The sequence below is a fragment of the Aulostomus chinensis genome, chromosome 3 (assembly GCF_037954235.1).
Source record: "Aulostomus chinensis isolate RoL2024-O1b breed Wild chromosome 3, RoL_Achi_v1.0, whole genome shotgun sequence".
NCBI lineage: Eukaryota > Metazoa > Chordata > Actinopteri > Syngnathiformes > Aulostomidae > Aulostomus > Aulostomus chinensis.
Window position 1 is genome coordinate 31,072,450 of NC_141322.1, and position 22,912 is coordinate 31,095,361.

Below are 22,912 nucleotides of genomic sequence, written 5' to 3' on the forward strand. Positions count from 1 at the left end.
ACGTACATCGCGAGAGTGCAGTGCAGGAGTCTTTATGGTGAGGCGTGAAGTCGACCGACTCCACTGAGGGACGCGCAGTAAAACAGGTGCTTTTCCTGGTATGGACGCTTTATAGCTCACCGCTGCCCAATCCGTTTGATTAACTTCTCCAGCGTAACTCTGCTTAAAGACCTGCCTCCTAATTGTGTGTCTGCTCTCCATCAGTAGGTGGTGAGGCAGTGAGGGAAAAGGATTCATTGTGAATGTCGCATCAGGAGTTATGCTTTGAGAGTTCCTCAGCCGTCTGTTTCATTGTCAGGATGCTGAGGTGCGTTTTTGGACAGTTTTGCTGTTAGTAGTCGGCCTCTCGTAGTTTCCAGCCCCCCTCCGTTATCAACTGACACCAGCCGACTCCTGGCAGTGGATGTCTCTCATTAACCTGACCGGGATGGATGTGATGCTGGCATCTCCCAACATTCACCTTTGGGTCGGGCGTCTCTGCACCATTTTGTTCTGTGTGTACAGTTTGTCCAGTGAACTCCTACAAATCCACTGCAGCACTTCAGGGCCTGAGACCTCGGCCTCTAGCAGCCAAGTCTGGTATTTACTGATGTATTTTATAACTTCAAACACAACATGAACATGTGTTCAGCTCTTGCCATCCACAAACCTGACGTCAGGCTTTTAATAAATGTTTCAATGTTGGAGAATCATTTTAGAGAGGCACTGTTCGAACATTGGATCCAGGAATCAGAGTGCAGCAGTGGGACATTTGGTAATCTAATGCAATAAAAAATGTAAACCCTGCCAGCTGTTGGACTGTCAGGGGGATGAATCGCTCACGGGTTGGATGAGGATAAGAAAGTGTTTGAAAAGACCTTCAGTTGTGTTGTTGCTCGTAGGATAGATGGAGAGAACGTCTCTGTCTGTCAGACAGTGAGGCGATCATCATCGAGGTCTGGGCTCCTAGACGGCGTCAGGACTCACGTTCTCCAGCTTCCTGAACAGCTTCCTATGAAATCCAGCTGAAAATGTCTGCATTTGAGGACTTAGACATGGATTGTTTTTCCCAAAAGGAAACAGGTGCAACAGGTCAATCTCCTAGCGCACCTTTGGCTTTGGGTGCATCACATATTTGCAGTTCTTGGAATAAAAGACAACAGCTAGCAAACTTTCAACTGACTGCAATGTTAACTTTTTTTGATATTCATAAAAGGTCTGTTGAGGTTCACGCCAAGCCCAAGCCAGTGCAGGTGTTTCTGCGGCGCTGCAGTCGCTGCGTGCATGACGTGAACCTTCCCGTTATCCCTGTTTGTAAGCCAAACCTGCCCCTAATCAGATACACTGAGACTGATGCGGCCGATTCCGGTCCCCGGTTGATCGATCGCTGCATCTTTACTGGAGAGTAATTATGAAACCATTTAATTACAGTTTCCGCTTGGCACCAGAAACTCATTCCATCAACTCTTTGTTAGGGCTGGCTCTTCAGAGTCGACTTTTCATTTCCAAATGTCCTTGCTCGGTCATTCTCCTCATTTTAAAAAGTTCATGTTGCCGCTTCTCCCTCCATTCTGGAGCAGTTATTCCTCCCCGCTGCCCCGCGGTCTCAAATCACCTCTGCAGCAGCGTTAGTAGAGGGTAGAGAGTTTTGTTGTGTGTGTGTGTGTGTGTGTGTGTGTGTGTGTGTGTGTGTGTGTGTGTGTGTGTGTGTGTGTGTGTGTGTGTGTGTGTGTTGTTGGTCAAAGATCCAGCCAACATCATGTTACATTTATTTAATTGAAAGCACCAACAGAAGTGAACCACCTTAAAGTGATTTATTCTCCCTGCAGGAACGCAGTGAAAGTGTCCAGTCATCGCTTCCAAGTGGGAAAGGACACCAAAAGATTTGCTTCCACAGCACAGAGATGAGAGCTTCTTGTAGAAGCTTTAGGGAGTTAGCACAGCGCTAATGCTGTGTATTTGTGGGGATCTTACACACACCATGTGTGGCGTGAACGATTCTGTTCGGACATCAGCTGACGCTCAGTCTGTCCCGTGTATCCCTGAAGTCTCCCGAGGAAAGCAGGCAGCACGCTGTCATCAGCATGGCGACACATTATTTACTCCAGTTATATGAAGTTAGGCTTCCTGCTGGCCTTTGACGTTCAGGGCGTTTCCTTTCAGATTTTAATGGTTTGGTTTTATTCACATCAGAGTCCTGGAATCCTGTAGTGCTGCACTGCTGTAGGAGGATGTGTTTATTTGATTTGTCTGTTTTCATTCTATTGAGGTTGTTAGAATTTATTATCACAAATGGACAGAAAGACTGAAACACGAGAGCCTTTTCATTTTAGCTTGATGCCACAGTGACGAAGAGAAAGGACCTTTTTAGAGTCTGGCATCTCCATAAAGGACTCTGAGTTTCCGAGGACCGAGCATGAGTCAGGACCACACCGGACACGTATCTGGGTCTCTACTGGTGTCCCGTTGAGGGTGTTAGGGTCTCTGGAGGAGCAGCCCTGGGGCAGCACAGCCTGCTGCTTCCTGTCTGTTGGGAACCTCTAACCAGTAGAAGTTGAAGCAGTCAGAGGATTCCCATGGTGATGCTCCCATGATGATTGCATCATTCAAACCAACCACAGGGGGTCTTTGATGCACTTGAAGCAGGCCAGCATCCACCTCCCGCCAGCAGATGCCAGTTGTTGTGTGATGAAGGAGAATTCAAAGCAGGAGAGAACGTGACAGTTGGATGCATTCAAACTGAAGCAGTTTGTTTGGAAGAGCACAGGATGTTTGTCCTGTGATGAACCCTCTGGGCCCCGCCCCCAGCACACCTGACCAGTCGACAGTGAAAGGTTCCACCTTCTTCTGTTGGGTTGATTGGCGGTTGGCTAACTAGCGAATTGATACTTTACTGACACCGACGGTGGGTTGTAGTCATGTAGTTTGGTTCACTTGGTTAAAACACTGTGTCCCAAGCCGACAGACTCAGGAGCTGATTCAGACCAGAGCAAACGATCCATAGGTGTGAGAGCAGCCGTCGCCTGGATCTTCTGAAGGATTGCAGATGATCTTCGATGATTAACAAGGTGATCCCTGATTCCCGCAGGTCAACACGGAGCTGTCTCTGCATTTACTGCTGCTCTCACTCTGCTGCCAGAGCAAATGTGCGTCAAACATAAACGGTAATCTTACAGAGGAAAAACCCCTCCTAGTCTCAGTGTATTGATCAGTTGAAAGTGTTTGCGTGTGTGTGTGTCTTTCTACAGCGGGTCAATCTCGGTGTAGCGGGTTAAAAGGTCACTGATGAACCATTGATGAATTAAGACCTTCCTGACAGAGACGTCCGATCAATGCGCAGGTTTAACAAGGGTATCGGCAGCTTCAGCCAGGATCAATAACCCTCTGATCACCAGGACAGGCCGACCCCTGAATGGGGAGAGTGGGAAAAAACAGTAATTTTCTTTGACAGGAATGAGGAAGATTCACACAGTTACTCAAACGGCTTCATTCCCAGTGTTTGGGACGTGTGATGTCAGTCGCCTACGCGCTGAAGTGCTTAAATCAGACCTGGAAAACTTGGGAAGTTTGGAGCCTCCATGAGGCACCGCGGCGGTCAGAAGGATTCCGTGCCTCTGCTACGCTGACAGTCAGGATGTTACAGGCATGTTAGGCTGATGTGACGTCCAGATCATTTTAGTTGTCATTGATTGATTGATTGATCGATAAATCGCTGTTGGACAGCAGGGGGAAGGTCAGTCGTTTTACCTTTTTAGAGGCCAAAGTTTGTCATTTCTCTGTCTAACCTTCACGGCGGAGCTCTGGGCAGCTGTTGAGAGAGGAAAGAATGTGGCCTTTTCCCTCTTAATGGAATTTGTTTGTGACCACACAATATAATTTAGTTATTTAGTGGCCATGAGATAGAATCTGCTCCTTTAATGTCGTTGCTGTGAGGCCTCAAGGTTCATCTTTCTCCCCTAAGCTAATTAATTTGTGGCCATGAGGTGTAACATTTTCCTTCATCATAGAAATTTCAAGGCTGTGAGACACAACTTCCTCTCTGATGTCATTCATTTATGGCCAATCTAAGTTGCTCCCTCAATTTAATATTTTGAGGCCACGAGATGTAACTTCCTCCTTTATTTTAGTTATTTTAGCCCTCGAGTTATAGCTTGTGATTAATTTGTGGCCATGTTATGTAAGCTGTTTCCACAAATCAGTCCAAGTGTGGGAACACGGGATCTTATTATCTTGTTTCCACACATTCATCTAAGAAAGGGACCTGATTGGATCTCTTAGCCACAGAACACGTGATTTCTCTCAGTCCTCCCTGGGGCTCTGGGAGCTACAGAGAGTTGACGGTTGGATCGACTGTTTCAGAAAGCCTTCAGATTTCAGATTAAAAAAAACCTCCAGTTTTTATTAATATTTTTAGGTCTGTATGTTTAAAATAAAACCTGTCGTCATGAAAAGAAACATCAAGAAGAAAAGACGGGTGGTCCACAGGTGGTCCCACCTGATACCTGAGCCACAGGTGAAGCAGTGCTGGGCTGCTTGACCTACTTCCACTTCCTTTATCCATGTCAACATCAGCTAGGAACCAGCGTGTGTGTGCGTGTGTGTGTGTGTGTGTGTGTGTGTGTGTGTGTGTGTGTGTGTGTCTCTCCCTCCATCTCTCTCCTTCCCCCTCCCCCTCCATCTCCTTCCTCCCTCCATCTCTCGTTCTCCCTCCTTCCCCCTCCATCTCCCTCCTCCCTCATCTCTCTCCTTCTCCCCCCACCTCCCTCCATCTCTCTCCTTCCCCCTCCCCCTCCATCTCCTTCCTCCCTCCATCTCTCCTTCTCCCTCCTTCCCCCTCCATCTCCCTCCTCCCTCATCTCTCTCCTTCTCCTTCCTCCTCACTCTGACAAGCGCTTCATACTGGATTCTGTCTTGTGTTGTAATGAATGGACTGATGGTGAGAGAGCAGTTTCACCCAGTGGCGAATGCAGAACATCCATTTTGTTTGGTTTGTTCATGGCGGGTGCGGCGTGTCCTGCACAGATAAAGCCGGTCCGTGGAGTTGATGGATGGCCGGCCGTCACAGACATGATTGTGATACAGAGGAACTTCTACCAATGTTTTAAACTCTTTGCCAAAGGCCTGTCGAGCTAAGACGTGTCGTCCAGGGTTGTCAGAAATATTAATACTCAGATACTAATCGATGGTAAAAACTAGTATTGGATATGATACTTATTTGCGAGACTATCAGTAGTACTAGTACTTTCTCGGCCTCCTCCAGTCGACTCTCAAACCACACTACACTACTCCTTCATCACGTGTTGCTGTCGGAGTCTTGGTGCCTTTGGACTCATCTGGGCCGGCACCAGGAACCAACCTTCAGCCCCGTCTGTCAGTCAGCGCGTTGGCCAGAGTGAATGAGGAGCTGCTATTTTTGTATCTGCTCTGCTTCCATGAATAACCCTCCACTGGGAGGCGAACTAATGAGTCCTGGCTCTGATTGCTACATCACAACTTTTGTGCGTCATATCAGACACTTTTTGTGCTCCATCACAGCGGGCGCTCCACATCTACACATAGGCACTTGGAGCTGAGCGGGACTTAGCTTTTCTTCTTTTGGTGAACGTGTGATAACAATACCCAGGTTCTGTAGAGAAATAGTGGCTGTTCCCTTTTGCATCCGGACTTGTAGGTGGTGACAGAAATCGCACTGACAGACGGAGACTTTGCAGTTCCTCAGTGTGAGCGGGAGGCTTCATTTAACTGGACCTGACTTGTGATCCCAACAATCTGGAAACAAATAAACAACAGCTGGTCACCGAGGGGAAAGTTGCCCAGCTTGGCTTTCCAAGCAAATACTAGCGGCCCGAACATCTGCTTCCTTCTACCTGTACATACTCGTGTATTTGGGTCAATTACTCCTGTCGCTGGTCCGGATTACTCACCGTGAAAGCAGAATATCTGAATAATAGCAAAGGTATAAATGCCAAGAACAAATCTGTTTCCCTGGTTGGAGAACGTGTGCCATCCTGGCTCAGCTGACAGGAAGAGCTGGCTTCAGGAGACAGGAACACGGAAAGGTTAGACTTGTACTCTGCTTTGGAGATCAATAATTCAGAACCAAAAAATGCCAAGGTTCATTGTGCAAAAATTAAGAATGCCCTGACATTTTTGGTTGTGACTTATTGATCCCAAAGCAAAGCCGACCCTGTCCGTCTTGTTTTCAGGATATGCCACCGCTTCCAAAAGCAGCTGGTTTTTGATGCCCTTGTTTGTGAAGTAGCTCAGCTGTTCTGCCTGAGGGTTGTGCTCTTTCGGCGCTGCCCGCACCGCGTAGCTGCAGGTTCCAGGCCCAGGTGAGCTCGCTAATAAAAGCCCAGTATTCCTGACCCCCACAAATACTTGGTTACTGCACTCAAGTGGAGGTTTCAAGTATCTCTACTTGAGACTTGAGTATTTATTTTTTTGACTAGTTTTTAGTTGGGCTGACAGAATCACATGTTAATTTGGAGTAATTGATAATAGAAAAATAAATTGTTAAAATGGATGCATTTAATCCCCCAGTGTGAGATCAGACACATCAACAGAAACATGCAGAATTGGACTGGACACACACACACACTCATAAAAAATAACATGCCTCTGCGTTAAAAAGCTCAGCCTCACCACAGGCTCAGGTTCCAACGTGGTCACCATGGTAATAGCATCAGTGTCCATGGCAACCGTATCTGTGTCAGCGCTGCTGATGACACAATGTCCTTTTCCCAGGTGTTGACAGACGGCAGCACACGTGGACCGTCCTGCTGTGTGCCCACTGGAGTGCTGCCACATTTCCACACATTCAATATATTTCCTGAAGCAGAAGTCGAGCCGTTAACTCGCCGCCGCTGTTTATGGGAGGCAGGCTTCTCTTTGACAGACAGGCCTCACTTCTGACTTTACAGGGATTCAACACTTTTGGGGAAATATTTGTCTTTACTGTCCTGAAAGAAGATGTTAAGCCTTCTCTCCTCCGTGCAGTGGGGAGCTGAAACCCATAGAGACTTCCTGATTATAGCTTAGCTTAGCATAATGAGTGGGTAGTGGATGGGCAGGTTAGCATACCTTCCTCATAAGTCATCAGCTAGCATCAGTAGATTCCGTACTCATGACTTTTGAAGCATTTGTTTTTCTCAAAAATGGTGTTTGTCACCATCACGCAGAGAGAAGTAGTAGCGTGGGGACGTTGTGGGGACGTTGAAGTCACGGGTCCTGGGCGGAGCTCACTCATCGCATCACGTTAGCTTTTTTAATTCAAGCCATCTCTTCAACCATCAGTCATGATGGAGGGTTCATTAGTGATGGGGACCCAACCCAACAAAACCTGTCCGTCTCATCAGCTTTGGTTCATCTGAAAGTAACGATCTCATCCGTTCTTGGTGGAGGGAGCCTGTGTTGATGCCAGCGTCTGAGCTGGCCTGCAACAATACCCCCCCCCCCACACACACACACACACACACACTCAGACCACATTTTTTAGTTCATTTAAGTCTTCATCATTTTGACGAAGCCTTCGGTCTCAGGAAGCTGATATCGACTCCGCTCTTCCTCTCAGCTTCTCTTCCGTTGCCGGAGTGACGACTGAATGATTTTCATCAGCTAATCATTTTTTAAAAGTCGGTGCCGGCTCTCGCCACCACGGTGGACATTCGGCTGCAGGACTGGGAGGGCAGCAGATTTGGTTTTGGGTAAATCCAGTAAGATTAGGATTAGGAAGTCCACACATTGATGTGACTGTTCAGGTTGCTTATCAGGTCACAGCAGCATTAAAAGTGCATTCTGACCTATTTTCTTCTTCATTATTGGAGACTCAAGGTTCGTTTATTATATCATACTACAACAGGGTTGTATAACCATATTATATTTGTGGAGTCCCAAAACACACACACACTCACACACGTACTCACACACATACACACACATACACACACACTCACATACTCACTCACATACTCACACACTCACATACAGACTCACATACACACACACACACACATACACATTCACACACTCTGTATCGCATGCCAGATGGAAGCGAATCGTCCGCTGCCATTTTTGCATCCAGCAGAACGTAATCAGCAACAACAAACCCTGGCGAAGTCTCTGGGTAGATGATATTGTTGACATCTTAACATGAAGAGTCCTATTTAAACGATGGCCGCTGCGTGATCAAAACCACACGCCTAAGGGCGTTACAGCCGTGTCCTGTCCACTCAGATTAGTGAAAGGATGCATAATCTGGGCAGAAAGTATCTGTAGTCAGTCTCTAAATTAAACTGCAGCTAAATAATTGTTACATTTATTGGTTTTATTTGTCAGAGGAATTCCACCAATAAAAGACTGATCTCAGAGATGAAAGATGGTTTAGGATAAGATAAACCTTTAATCGTCCCACAGCGGGGAAACATCGTCACAGCAGCAAGAACAAAGGAGAATTTAACAGAAAACAGCCGGATTATTTCAGTTTGATTGGTTCTGTCCGCAGTTTCTTGGCAGGTTAACACAGATTGCAGCACATGAAGTACAATACAAAATACAGGCACGCGTCGGATCAGGCTGCAACCCTGCGCTCATTTACCTGACATCTTCAAACGTTGCGGTCAGTTTAACGTTGAGCGATCTTGTTTGATCCGGTTCCCGTTAACGGCTGCCAGGCTGCTGGTTCATCACTCAGAAGCTAAACGGTTAGCAGCGTTTCCTCGGTGTGGCCGAGGTTATAACTGCAGTTTTAGTTTGGTTGGTGCCTGCTGCAGGAAGCTGCTGCGCACGTGGACGTCGGAACGCCCGTGAGGATGACGTATGATTGACTGGAATGAATCCGCTCGAGTTGAACCGACTCGTCTTTAGGTTGTTGGGCAGTTTGTCCTCCGTTTCTGCTTTTGTTTTGCTGAATTTGGCCTCCTGAGTCAGCGGGGCATCGTTGAGTCCCACTGGCAGGTTTGGTTCTCTGTGCTGCCACTTAATGTGACCGAAAATGGAACTTCTCACTGATGAAAGGTTCCAAGATAGAAAACCTCAAACGAGTGACCGCAGGGTTTGGTGGACAGGCGAGGTCAAATGCTTCCGTGACCTCACTGCTTGACCCAGAGAGGGAAACTCATCAGAGACCCTGGAGGTGATGATGTCATCAAAGTGGCTCCTGGTTCAGCGCACGTCGTTGTCCCCGATTGAGAGTAACGACAGAAGGTGAGCCTCTGCATCTGATATCTGCTCAGTCTGAAGGATCTCTCCTGCCAAGCAGAAGCTGTTGTGTTCGCTGTAATCTGATGAGGATGTGTTTGAAAGTTTGCTTTCTCTGAGTTGAAGTACTTCTTGTTGTACTCGTCACAGTAACTTATGAAGGCAGAAATCTCACCTCTCCAATAATCTGATAAACATCGAAGCTCCAGCCGTTCTTGTGATGATGAACCAACACAAACACACCAAAATAAAAGAATAGATGAGAAATGCACACGCATGCACTGAGCCTCTTCATACGATTTATTTTCATTTTTCTCTTTGATGCATGAACCTTTTTGACACTCATACGAGATATACTTGAGAAAATAAAAATTATGAATAACTTGAAGAGAAGCAAAATAATGATTAAAAACATGATTTTCTAGATATAGAATAATGGAGGAGTTGTTATTGTGGAAAAGAGCTGATTGTCACCAACGGTGTCAATCGTCTGTCGTACTAAAGCAGCCATCCTGAGCTTCTCTCAAATATATCAAGCTCATTTATGGGCGATGAATTTTCTAAAAAGCGAATGAAATCCAGCTTTTTTACAATAAACGACTTCTAGATGTTCGAAGTGCATGATTTTAGTCCACAGAGGGACGCTTCCCAGACGTGTGACGCTGAAACAAACGGAGCATCTTAGAACATGGACGTCTGTTTCTCGTCACTGTCTGTCGGACAGCAGCTGAATGATCGTTTCCCGACGCCTGCGATGGCCGCAGCTTCCTTGAGAGACTTTGCTGCGAGCACGTGAGATCACATGAACCAGACTGGAAGCAGAAGCAGTAACCCAAATCTGCCAGCATCCCGTCCCACGTGAGCGCGATAGAAATAGCACCGTTCCAGGTCGCTCTTTAATAACTGCAGAACTCACTTCATGACACGGTGCCGGTGTGTATTTTTATTTCCATTAATGTGATTGAAACTGTCTGGAGAAAGAAAGAGGTGGGATTTTATAAGCAGCTGTAACATAAATCGCCTCATGGCGTCTCCTTAGCTTTGCGTGCGTGTGTGTGTGTGTGTGTGTGTGTGTGTGTGTGTGTGTGACGGAGCTATTAGAGGAAAGCAACTTTCCCGTCCTAAAACAAGGTCAAAGAGCTGCTGCCAGAGCACTTCATTATGAGCTCAGGCTCCATCAACGCATGCACGGGGCACCTTGCAGCCAGAGATAAGTCCAGTAAACTCCGCCGCGCATCGATTTTGTGGTCTATTTTCCTACAAGATGTATGTCCCTGCTCAGAGGAGGAATCAAGGGCTGTTGTCCTTGGCCTTGTAAAGTGATTCCTCATCGCGGAGGGCGTCTCTCTGATGCTGAGACCAGGTCATGGCCGGGCGGGCAGCTTCAGCACAGAAACTCTTTTCATAGAACAGATTTTTTACTAAGTGGAATTGTTTGATGCAAAATCTGTTTGGAAAGATTAAAGAAGATGTCCAAGGTTCGACATTCTTTACTGCGTGAAAGCTGAATTTAGCGTTTTTATGTGTCTGCAGTGGATACGGATGGCAGGAAACTGAAGGGAGGCATCCAGAGGAGCACAGAGACGGGTCTGGCTGTAGAGATGCCCAGCCGGACCGTCCGCCAGGCCAGCCACGAGTCCATAGAGGACAGCATGAACAGCTACGGCTCCGAGGGCAAGTGAGTATCAAGCAGCTCATTATCATGGCTCTTAAAGGAACTCGTCGATTTTATGGGGAATCTTCCCATTTAGAGCCAGACCAGCAGATCGAGACCCTCCTCTCTACTCTGGAGCTCCAGACCTCCACTGGACGTCCCACCGCTGGGGTTCATTGCAGCTAAGCTCACTAGCAGGCAGCTGTCTGGTGGCGGTGTGGATATCGGTGATCCAGAGAGGCAGGAAGTCTCTCTCTGCTGGTCTGAATGTTCCTCTAAACCTGCAGCTGTGAAACTCATCCAGCATCTGCAATGAAGCGACTAAACTGCTCATCTCTTCAGCAAAAATACGAATCCTCCTTCAACCTAAGCAAATCTCGCCACATTTAAGCGATTTCTACGTGTCGTGGCTGCACATTTTTGGCTCTTATTTAATGTCCCGTTGTCCTCCGTTGTGAGGTGACGAGGTGTCAGTATCCTGCACCGCAACGTCACTGGTTGCCATGTGACAAACAATCTTGTTTAACAACCGAACTGAACACTAAAAAGAGGCAACATCACCGCAGTCTCAGCATCTTCATTCACTCTTCACCTGTCTCACCAGGATGTCTGGTGTCCAGATTTATCAGCCTTTTGAGGCAAATTCTGTTTGGTAATTTTTGTGCCTTGATTCATGAATTGTTTTAGAATCCACCTGCAAAAGCGCTGTCCGGTTTAATGTGCTGGCTTTGTTGCGTTAACTTTGGGTGCAGGCAGTTTGTGTCTCGGACCAGGGAGTTTATTCGCACCTTTTAACTTGTTCTTATGAGTTTGAACCGACAGGAACCCATCAGGCGCATGTATGTTGGTGTTTGGGCGACTACATTACACAACCGTCTCTTTACACAAGGGTTTCCATCCCGGCGTGGACAGGCAGCAGGATTTCAGGACAAATTTCCATGAAATCTGAGGTCCGTCTGGCCTTTGGATCACGACTGGGTACCTTGAAATAAACCGATGGGCTTTAAACTAGAAAATGACATCCGGTTGCGACTTTAGTAAAAGTGCAAAGAAAACATTATCAGTTTTTCCTGGAAGTGCGGTGAGAGCCTGTGAGTTTAGGGAGAACCATTAGCGATGGTTTTGGATGTTATCAAGCTTTTTTTTTCCCTCCATCATATTTATTTATCTCCTCAACCTGCTTGTGTTGATCTATCATCCATCCTACAGGAACAGACACACAAAGAGTAAAGCCCAGTGGAAAAGCGCTTGTGACATCAGCATAACTAGTGTAGTACTACTGGACACACACACACACACACACACACACACACACACACACACACACACACACACACACACACGCTGATCAGTGCCAACCTGCATAAATTCCTGCAGTTACATAACGAGACAAGCAGGCAGGCTGGTGGAGGCTTTGGAGGCAAACAGAGGAGGGTTGCATCATTGACTGTGTTTGCATGCATATTAATAATTTTATATTTGGAACATGTAAATAATCTCTTTATGAGCTGCAACATGGAAGTGTTGTTGCGCTTGTATCCAAAATGAAACACAGACAAATATGATTGATTCTGGAAACTCTTTAACTCTTTCCCTGCCAGTGGTTTTCACTTCCCTTCCGTGACCCCCAGAATATTTTGCGCCGTTATTACAGGAAAACTGAACGTATCAGGAGAAAGAGCGAAGCTTCCATTTCCATTTCAAAGACAACATTTCTAGGGCTGCAATCAACCAAAGGAATTCTTGGTCGACTGAAGCCCTCAAATTTGGACTGAAAATCGACTACTTTTATACATGAAAACTCTACTGTGTCAACTATCAGCACAAAACCTGCTGAGGAACATTGAGACGATTGTTTCTGTCAGGTTATAATAACTGAGCGACGCCATCATCGGTCCTGACAGAGCCAGACTGAACACAGGAGCTCAGCATCGCGGCTGAGACACAAATAGACTTTTAACTTAAAACTTTACTCTTAAACACAAAAGGTTAAGTCCACTGTAAGAATTTTTACAATTAAAACAAAACAATTATTAGACTAAAACATTGAAATGTCAATTCTGATGTGTTCATGTACTCAAAACTGACGGGCAACCTGAGGTGGACACGTTAGCTCACCGTTTCTAGGTGACACGCCGTGTTTGTAGTGGAGCTGTGACATGAAAACTGGTGTTGGCAAACTTTGCGTTCGACTTTTTTTCCATGATCTGTTTTCATGAAATGCTGCCACACTGCAGACGTCTTTGACGTGGGGGACGAGGACTGACTTGGAATGAAACCGTCAAAATTAAATAGACATTCATCAAACCACCAGACGTGGGCCTTCTAGTCCTCTTCAGTCAGTCTGTCTCTAGCGGGTCGGGAGAGTCCAAAATAGCAAAACAAGGGAGTGTTCAAAGATAGATTTTTATCTGTGAAACGGGGGTGCTTTGAAAACACCCCATTAGCAGTTGGTACTTTCCTCCTGATGAAATTAACGTGGCAAAAAATCGACCAATCAGAATTTTGGTCAAACCAGAACGCATTGACTAATAAATCGACCAGTCAACTGGGAGATTACAGCCCTAAACATTTCCTTGTACGTTTATTCTTGTTTGTGTTATTAACACTTGAGTGACAGTTGGTTTCATGAGAAATTGTCATTTTCAGACAAAAAGCCTTTTGTAGAAGTGATTTTCAAGCATGGGGGTCCCCCCCTATGCTGACACTAGGATTGTATGGATATAAACCTGTTCAGTTAGGAATCAGTCATGCTTGTGAATCAGTGGGACAAACAGCAGGGGGACAGGAGCAGCTGGTGGGGGCCTCAGATCGTTCCCCTCTCCCCGTCCTTTCTGGCTGATTCTTGGCGAGTTGAGCATTGCTCCAGTGTCCTCCCTCTAGTGGCAGCATGAGGAGCATCAGCAGCTCACAGAAGCAGCTCAGGTGCTGCAGCTCCTCGAGGAGCCACATCCATATGCGCCGTGCCCAGAGGGTTTGTGTGTCTCCTTGGCACAGTGTAAAGAACGTGGAGGAGAGACCATGAGACGGGCTAGTGCCAGGTAGAGGAGGAGGGGGCTGTAGGAGGGCGACAACCCAGCAGGAGGACCACTATCTGCTCCTCTGTGCAGAGAGAAGCAGGAGCAGCTCTGCCAGAGCCCTCAAGATGACCTCCTGACAGACACCATGAGGGTAGCATGAGAGCCCGACGTCCACAAGTGGGGCCTGAGCTCACATCCTGGCACCGTGCAGCCTGATTGGCACTCGCTGGCGCCCCGTTCCCCTTTGGAGAGAGAGAGTCTGAGATGCTGTGGAGGATGTTCTGCTGCCTTCAACATCCCCTCGCATGACCAGTGGTAGGTCAGTGACGGCCTGGGAGGGCGTATCCTTGGAGGGCTGCACAGACCTCCAGGTGCCAGTTCGAGGGATCCTGACTGCTGTGAGGTACCGGGATGAGATCCTCGGACCCAGACCAGGGGGCCCGGGGCTTCCTTCTGGTGCAGGACAGTGCCGGGCCTCATGTGGCTGGGGTGTCAGCAGTTCCAGGATGATGAAGGCATTGATGCGGTTGACTGGCCCGCCCATTCCCCAGACCTGAATCCGGCCGAGCACCTCAGGGACATTGTGTTAGTTGCATCCACTGAAATGCAGTAAGAGCCAGCCATGTTTATTTAGCTTGAAGCTAATGCTACCTATTGACTGATGGGAAGGCAGCTTGAAGGTCCCAAGATGGAAAATGTGATTTAATGATGAAGGTAAAATGTGGCCACTGAGTCGCTGCAGTGACGCTCCAGCCTCAGGTGATCTTCTCCAGATCTGACATGCCTGTTGAGCTCAGACCCACAGAATACACAGTTGTTAACCCTTAAATGAACCGGTCACCACTGAGACCACGTCATCACACTCATGTCTGTAAAAAAGGTGACAAGAAGACTTGAGGTTCTGGCGTAGCTCCCAGCTGCAAGCAGGACTACATGAAGGGAAACTCCAGTTCAGCCTTTCACCACCACCACCATCACCAGCAGCAGCAGCAGCACCACCACCACCATCTCCAGCAGCAGCACCACCACCACCACCATCTCCAGCAGCAGCAGCACCACCACCACCACCATCTCCAGCAGCAGCAGCACCACCACTGTCTCCAGCAGCAGCAGCAGCAGCAGCACCACCATCTTCAGCAGCAGCAGCACCAGCAGCAGCAGCAGCAGCAGCACCACCACCACCATCATCATCATCATCACCAGCAGCAGCAGCAGCACCACCACCACCACCATCTCCAGCAGCAGCAGCACCACCACTGTCTCCAGCAGCAGCAGCAGCAGCAGCAGTAGCACCACCATCTTCAGCAGCAGCACCACCACCAGCAGCAGCACCACCAGCAGCAGCAGCAGCAGCAGCAACTCGTCCCTCCATCTGTTCGTGTCCCTGTCAGCTGTTTGGCTCAGTCTACTGACTGAAAAGCTCTGTGGCCGCGTGTGCACGACCATGAACAAGCACTTTGCTAGCTAACACCACCCAATCAAACCGAGGAGCTTATTGATTCATGACCCAGCGAGTGTGTATGTGGGTGTGTGTACCGTGATGATGTTGGCGAGGCAAATGGTTTGCTTGTGCTTGGTTGTGTGCAGGATTCAAACTGAGCCGCATGCAACATTTCATGTTTATGAGAACGTGAACGCATCATCATCCAACTGTTCCAAGCAGCCGTTACAGGAACACAGTGGCTTGTCTTTGTGTTGTTGTCAGATTTCTACTGTTACACTTTTGCAAATTTTCAAGACTTAAACTGTTGACTTCCATTGTAAAAGTGAGGACTTTTATTTTCTGCTCGCAAAAACGTGTTAGACAGAATCCTTCAGTGTGTACAGTGGTGATTGCAAAGTGATACCTCACTCAAAAAGTATATTTTTTCCTTCCAAGTCTTGAGATCACAAACACATTCTCCCCTCCTGCATCTCTTCTTAGTGACTCCAGAATGCAGAAAGAGCCAGCCATGTATATTTAGCTCCAAGCTAACGGAGGCTGATGGCTAACAACAGCTAAGCTGTCTGAAGATGTCTGTTTAGCGACTCTCCAGGTCTTTGTCAGCTCGTCCACACCCTCTACATCCCTCCAACTAACTGGAGCACTTCAGTTCCAGTACTGCTGTCAGCCAGCACCCAGCCAGCGGAGTTACGAGACGGAGCAGCTACATCAAACTGAAGTGATCAACACTGATCTTGTGGTCATGGTGGCACCCATCAGGGGCCATTCTAGGCTACTCAAGCTCGTCAGAGACACTGCAGCAAGTCTTGAAGTGTCATCCTGGTGCTGCTCACTGGTTACTAGCAACCAAATGTGGTCCTAGGAAGGAAAACTAGTGAACTGGGTCAAGGCTACACAAGGGTCACTGATGCACTTGTGGGAGTGAAGGATAGTTCTGGTTCCATCTCAGAGGGGAGCTCCTGTCCCCGACTGCTGGGAACCTCACAGGACACCTTCAGTGGTCCTGTGGAGTCATTGTTGTCTCGTGGAGTCATCGTGGTCCCGTGGGGTCGTCGTGGTCTTGTTGAGTCATCGTGGTCTCATGGAGTCGTCGTGGTCTTGGGTGAAGAATCACTTTAGCAAGGTTAAAATTTGCTGCCTGAATTCACATCGCCTCTGCGACGGTTCTAATTTTAAGTGGATGTAAACGTAAAAATGAAGGTTTGCTGCCTGAAGGAACAGCAGCAGAACTGATCCCCTGCTGCCCGCAGTCTCAGGTGTACTACAGGTCTTGCTGAGGACCCCCATGCTCCAGCTGCCCAGTGTGGCTTTGGTTGCCTGCAGTGATGATATCATAATGGCGTGATGCAGCGCAGCACAGGTCAAGGACCGCAACGCTACCAGTCCAGCTGCTCAGTTCCGTACAGAGTGCGGCCCTGTCAGGAGAACCGTGTTCGTTACTGCGCTTGGACTTTGATTCCTTGTCGATCGAGACGTGCTTCATGCTGGACTTTCTCTGCTCCAGCAGCAAAGGCGCCGGTCCAGGCTCAGAACCTTCATTTTCAATTTATAAAAGACCATGAAGAGTTTTTCAGCCGGAGGATCAGGACACGATCATGAGTGTGTGTGGCCTTTAATATTTCACATACCCCCGTTGTCATGTGACTTCAGTTTCTATCCAGTGTCGTATTTCTGTGGAGCGGCGGCGTAATCCCAGATGTGCTTGACACACCAGCAGAATAATCTAAAGCTCAGGATTTTATCACCCAGTAATACCCACTCAGCTAATGTTGCTACACACACTGTAAGCATGTTACCCCTCGTGATGTAACAAATGATGTCATCAAGTATGTATTTCAAAATATTTAGAAGGTACTGCAATACTTTACTGTGGTCAGTATGAATTACTAATGTGCGCTGAAGTGACTGTGTGCGCGTCGGTCGCTGAGACTCTAAACGACTTGCTAATCAGCGCTGAGTTCATTCTGAGGTTAATTTTAAATGTCAGTCTGGATGCCTCCCTCATAATAATTTGGCCCTGCAACCCGTCCAGGGTGAACCCCGCCTCTCACCCAATGTCAGCTGGGATAGGCTCCACCCCCCACCACCACCACCATTAACAGAATAAGTGGATGATTCTCTGGTAAATATTTCAACACTTTCCTCTTTCTTTGTTTGGATGAGACAGAGAACCCGTGGCTGCTGGGTCATGTGGGTGCGGCCCTGGGGTTCAACAGCAGGACCGGAGTTTTGTTAAATGTACACTTGAATCAAAGAAAGATGGAGCAATTAGAGATAAGAAGTAAAAATGGGAGTAAAAAGATGAGCGGAAGGTTAGAGAGACAGGAGGAGGTGCGGTACACCAGCAGTTCAGGGCTGTCATCATGTGGCGACAGGATATTATCACCTAACAAGATATCTAATTATTACACCGTACCCAAGCTCGTTGTCTCAGGAAAACTGCAGTTATCTTTTGTCCTGGTTGAGATAAAAGTTAATTAGGCGGTAATAACAGTTTATCTAGTAGTAATGAGATAACATCCTGGATGTGTCCTCCTTCTTTTAATGACTGGGACAAAATTATGAGGGCTTTTTAGTGTCGCCCTTCCTCGTTTGACGTCCTTCATCAATACATTTTGGAGTTCCTGGATCGTCTCCTCTTACTTTAGCGGTGATTACGGATTTGTGCCGGCGTGAGCGTCACAGACGGGTGTATCTCGGGGTTTAGACTCCTGCTGGGGAGCTGTGGCTTGATTTCCTGCATGGAATATTAGTCAGAGATCAGTGAGATAAGTGGAGGGTAGCAGGAGATCGCCGTGTCCTGACTGAGAGCTCTGAGGTCACTGCCACACCTCCAGTTTGGTGGACGTGTTGCGGTTCAGGGATGAGGCTGCAACAAATTAGCATTTTTCATTTGGTCTGGTTTGCTTTCACACTGGCATTTTGCCAAGTTCACCAAACATTGTGAACAAACATCATACGGTCAGAGTGGAGAGGACGCCAGGATTCCGCCTGTCATGACGGGTCATGCAGCTCAGAGTTGATATCAACTAAACTAAGAGCCTTTGTAGCCCATATCTCTACATAGTAGAGTACTCGTAGTAGTAGTAGTAGGAGTAGGAGTAGTAGTAGCAGCAGCAGAGGGGATCGAACCTGCGTGGCTCATGACCATTGGATCATACGTCCATCAAATTAATGAAATACTGGTATGATGTTAGGGTGGGATTGTCTTTTACACTTACACACACACACACACACACACACACACACACACACACACACACACACACAGCCTGGCACACTGCCATGAAAGCACTCGAAGCTAATTCCTTTGCATACACACACAAGCGTATGCAAAGTAAGGACACCAGGGGTCAGACTGGGAGCCAAGTGTAATTTCAGGCAGCTAATATGAGTTTGGGGAGTTTAACCAAGTTGAAACTGGGGTGACAAACGGCTTCCAGTTATCTGATCCCCGTCTTTTCCCCCTCTTTCCTTCTGTCTCCTTAATTCTCCGCAGTGTTGTCCTCTCAGCTCTGTTTCTCCTCTCTACTGGCAGTAACTTTCTGGCCACTTTTTCAGCCCTGCATTCAAACAGAGAAGTGGCCACGTCTAACCGCCAGGGTCTCCGTCTGCCTCCGTCTCTCTTTGCAGCCTCAACTACAGCGGCATGCGTTTAGCTTCGGATGCCCAGTTCAGCGACTTCCTGGACGGGATGGGACCGGCCCAGTTTGTTGGGAGACAGACTCTGGCAACAACGTCCATGGGTGAGACGGGACTTTCTTGTGGTTTTTATTCAGCCATTTTGCAACAGTGTTCATTTTGGAAGCTATTTTAGACTCAGTGTTAATCTTTAGATGACTTTAGTAGTTTTTGTAGGTAGGCATCTTTTTATCAGGGAAAGTTTTAACTGACAAAAACTGGTAACGGTCAACAAAAGGTCAAAGATAAATACCCACATTTTAGTCTAATTTTAGTCACATTTGATCCTCCGTCTTCCAGCCGCAGAAGTTGTTTAATCAGAACCAGTTTCAGGACTGAGGTTCAGGTTAATGACGTTAGTTATGAGTGCCAGTTGATGATGTAGCTGAGACACGAGAGCTGTCCACTGGAACGACCGGGAAAATACACATCAACCGACTTCTAGGAAATGTCCTTGATATCCATCATCCCAGAGTAAGACAAGACGATAGAGGCCCTTCTCTCCTCAGTGCTGCGGTACAGACCTGAGACCCATGCTAGTTAGCTTAGCACAATGAATGGTCATGGATGGGCAGGCTGGCATAGAAATCAGCTCCCTAATGCAGTGCAGAGGAGGGGAGGGTCTGCGTCTCTGTCCTCTCGTCTGGTTCTGGGGACGAAGGACGGCGTGTTCCTGTCAAGGTCACTTCACCATCGCCGAGCTTCAGCGAATTCGCTGGTACTTCCTGGCCCTCGGGGGTTTGTAGCATTTATTACTTCACACACCGCTTCGGCCCTCATCTGTTGGGATGACCAAGCATCTTTGTCCACGTGGCCTGGAACCTCACGGAGCAGCTCGTACCTGCACATAAACCAGGAGTGGGGATGGAACCCACGTATCGAATCTTAAGCCCTAACCCTTCACCACTGGATCATCCTGGTGTTTCCAGTCTGGTTAAAGCAGCCTCCCGATCCTGTTGTGAGACATTCTGTATTCAGCGTGTCCTTCACAACTGTGCTGTACTAGAAGTGGGTCAGTTTCCTCACTGGCAGCCTGAGAGTGTCCTTGGCCTGACAACAGTGATGCAGCCTGGACCGACTCCACTCCAAACCTGCTGTCCAGTTCAATACGGTTTCATGCCAGAGATCCCAGAATAACTTGGCTGTCATCGGGGCTCATTCACTTTTAAAGGAATTTTTTTGTCATTTTGGGACATTGGGCTGAACAGCGACTTCCAGTGTGGAATGAGGGAAACTTTAATTGCTCACATGAGACGATGTTGCACCTGCGGCTCAGATTTGACCACGTTGAGTCTCTGCTCCTGAAGTTGATCACATGTTGTGTATGCAGAACACATCCAGTGGCGTTTCTGTTCCCCGAAAGACTCTGAAGTTCATGATTAACTTGATCCACTGTCTGATCTCACCTGCTCAGGTGACGTGGAGATCGGTCTGATGGAGAGGAATGGGGGTCTGGAGGTCGAGGTCGTCCAGGCCAGAGGACTCACCATGAAACCGGGTTCTAAAGGACCTCCAGGTGGGCGCTCGCCACTCCTGTCTGCTGATCACTCCGTTACCATCCTCACGAGGAGCTGACGGCTGAAGCTGGTCAAGAGGGCCGCTGTCGTCCCTCGTGTTGCCCTCCGGGACCGTAGCTGCCGGCAGGTCTCCTGACTACTGGAGGCAGTCTGACGCTGTGTCAGTTCCTTTCGCTTCTAAGCTAACAAAGTCGCCGTCAACGCCAACGTTAACAATTAAGACCACTAAAGAAAAACAGACGACTCCCGAGCCGAGACAACATTAAGTTTGTCTCCTCGTCTGACTAGAAAGATGTGGGTTTTGTCCTTTGTTGGGAATTGTGTTCTTTGTCCCGTTCGTGGTCGTTCTGCGTTTCGTTCTCTCTGAGATATTCGCCCGCAATCTCACAGCATTTTGAATGTGCTTGTCTTTGTTGTTCAACAGTTTTATCCTCAGTTTTTGTGTGAATGGAGCCGTACAAATAAAACGTCATCATTATGATCATCATCAGACAGCGACCAGCCTCGGCTCCAGCGTGTATCTGTACATCCTCCCCGAACACACTAAAAGTTCTCGAGGGCATGAAAGATGAATGAGTGCAGGAGAGGAACTAATGAGTGAATGTTCCGGGAGTTAACATGCAGAGCAGGAGGAGGCGAACTTCTAAATAAATCAGCAACGCCTGCGTCTGCTGAGGCGCTCACGCAGGTCGGAGGGAGCATCGTTGGGTTTTCCTGATGAGCCATTTTGCACCTTCAGGAAGACAAATTTTGACGGTAATTTTGCTTTATTTTTTAAATCAGTTTGGCTTGTGTAACAACCAAAATCTCCAGTTGCATAATGCTAAACCAGCAATTGATCCTAATTGCATAAGAACAAAACCCTGTCGACAGAAAAACAAAATGCTAAATCTGTGGATCTCTAAATGAGAGGAGAGGAAATTAAAGAGGAGACGGCGGAGGAGTAGAGAGCGATTTAACGTGAATGAAAGAAAAACACAGAGGCAGCGAGATGAAAGGACGGCAAAGACCTCGCTGAGTTTCTGAGCCCAGGTCTGCTCTTTAATCTCCTCATCGACAAGCAGGACAAAAGGTGCGTGTGTGTTTGTGTGTGTGTGTGTGTGGGGGGGGGGGGGGGTGAAGATCAAGTCCCAACTAAAAGAAACTAACAAAAACTGTAAGTGTGAGAGGATTTCGAGATCATCGCTGGGTTCTGTCGTAACGTTCCTCGTCTGCTGTGGTTCCAGCGGCCTACATCAAAGTGTACCTCCTGGAGAACGGGATGTGTGTTGCCAAGAAGAAAACCAAGTCTGTGCGGAAGTCCCTGGATCCTCTCTACAACCAGGTCCTGGTCTTCTCTGAGAGCCCGCAGGGGAAGGTGGTACAGGTACGACTCAACACCCAGATCAGAAATGAGAGACGTGATCAGTTCAGATAAATACGAAAGCTCAAAGCTGCCGGGCCACAGTCCTGGAACCACCAGTGGGCTTCTGTCAGAGGGGCCCAACAGGGGCCGGCCATCAGGCACTTCAAATCAAGAGAAAGAATGTAATGAAACTGACAGACAGCAAAGGTCAGGACTCTCCACCAGGTGTGTTCTCTTCCTCCCTCCTGGTTCTGGTCTGCACTCGGACTGCAGAGTCCTGAACCAGATGGTGCCGACTCGCTCGCCTTCATTTCTCTTGTCAAAAACCTGTTTCCTTTATTCTTCAGATCAGTGTGTGTTTCTCCTCTGTCCTGCTTCGCTCCTCCCTTCGTTCTCTTCATTGTGCTGTATTTCACTCACAAGCGTCAAGCTAACAGGCTAACGGGGCTCCTGCCACTGTGTAATTAGCTGCTAAGCTCCTCCCTCCTGATCATCAGCTGCCTGCGTCGCCGTCCTCCCCGCCTCATCAGGCTCATTCACGCCGGAGAATGAAAATCGCTGAAATCAGCAGCACTTTTCAATCTGTCACTTCCTGATTTAGCAGAGTTGCTGCTGAGCTGCAGAAATGAGTTTTGATCAGGAGGCCTCGCAAGTCTTCAGCCGTTTTAATGACTTGTTCATGTATTTACCGAAACGTAGAAGCAGATTGTTTTTCAGCTTATATTCCAACACCACAGTCGATGTTAATGTTTGTGTTGATGCTGCAGAAATATTTGGATGTTTTTCTTCATGTTTGCCGCTCCACACATGCACGTCGAGCTGGATTTTACATGAATCGACTGCAGTGCGAGGAGCAGCGGCAGTAAAAGCTCCTAAGGATGATGATCAGAGGGTAGCAGTGAGTTGACGTTTCTAAATGCAAGTCTGCTCTGAAAACGCAATCGCACGTCTAATAACTCGACTCAGGAGGAGACGAGTCGTCCACAAACGTCGCCGACGCTCTGGATTTGAGCTGAAAAGAGAGGCGGAGTTGATGTCTGACCTGCAGGCTCTGCTCATTGTGCCATGAATGTA

At 47.8% G+C, this 22,912-nt stretch overlaps 1 protein-coding gene across 2 annotated transcripts in view; it reads left to right on the forward strand.

The window, feature by feature from the left end:
* rims4 (regulating synaptic membrane exocytosis 4) overlaps positions 1 to 22,912 on the forward strand; it is a 44,173-nt gene that overhangs the window by 16,449 nt on the left and 4,812 nt on the right. For both annotated transcript variants that reach the window (XM_086200350.1, XM_086200351.1), the window contains 4 exons: positions 10,711 to 10,855; positions 18,929 to 19,041; positions 20,391 to 20,492; positions 21,720 to 21,859. In XM_086200350.1, coding sequence (XP_086056476.1) covers positions 10,711 to 10,855; positions 18,929 to 19,041; positions 20,391 to 20,492; positions 21,720 to 21,859 — 500 coding nt within the window. The remainder of the gene's footprint in view (positions 1 to 10,710; positions 10,856 to 18,928; positions 19,042 to 20,390; positions 20,493 to 21,719; positions 21,860 to 22,912) is intronic.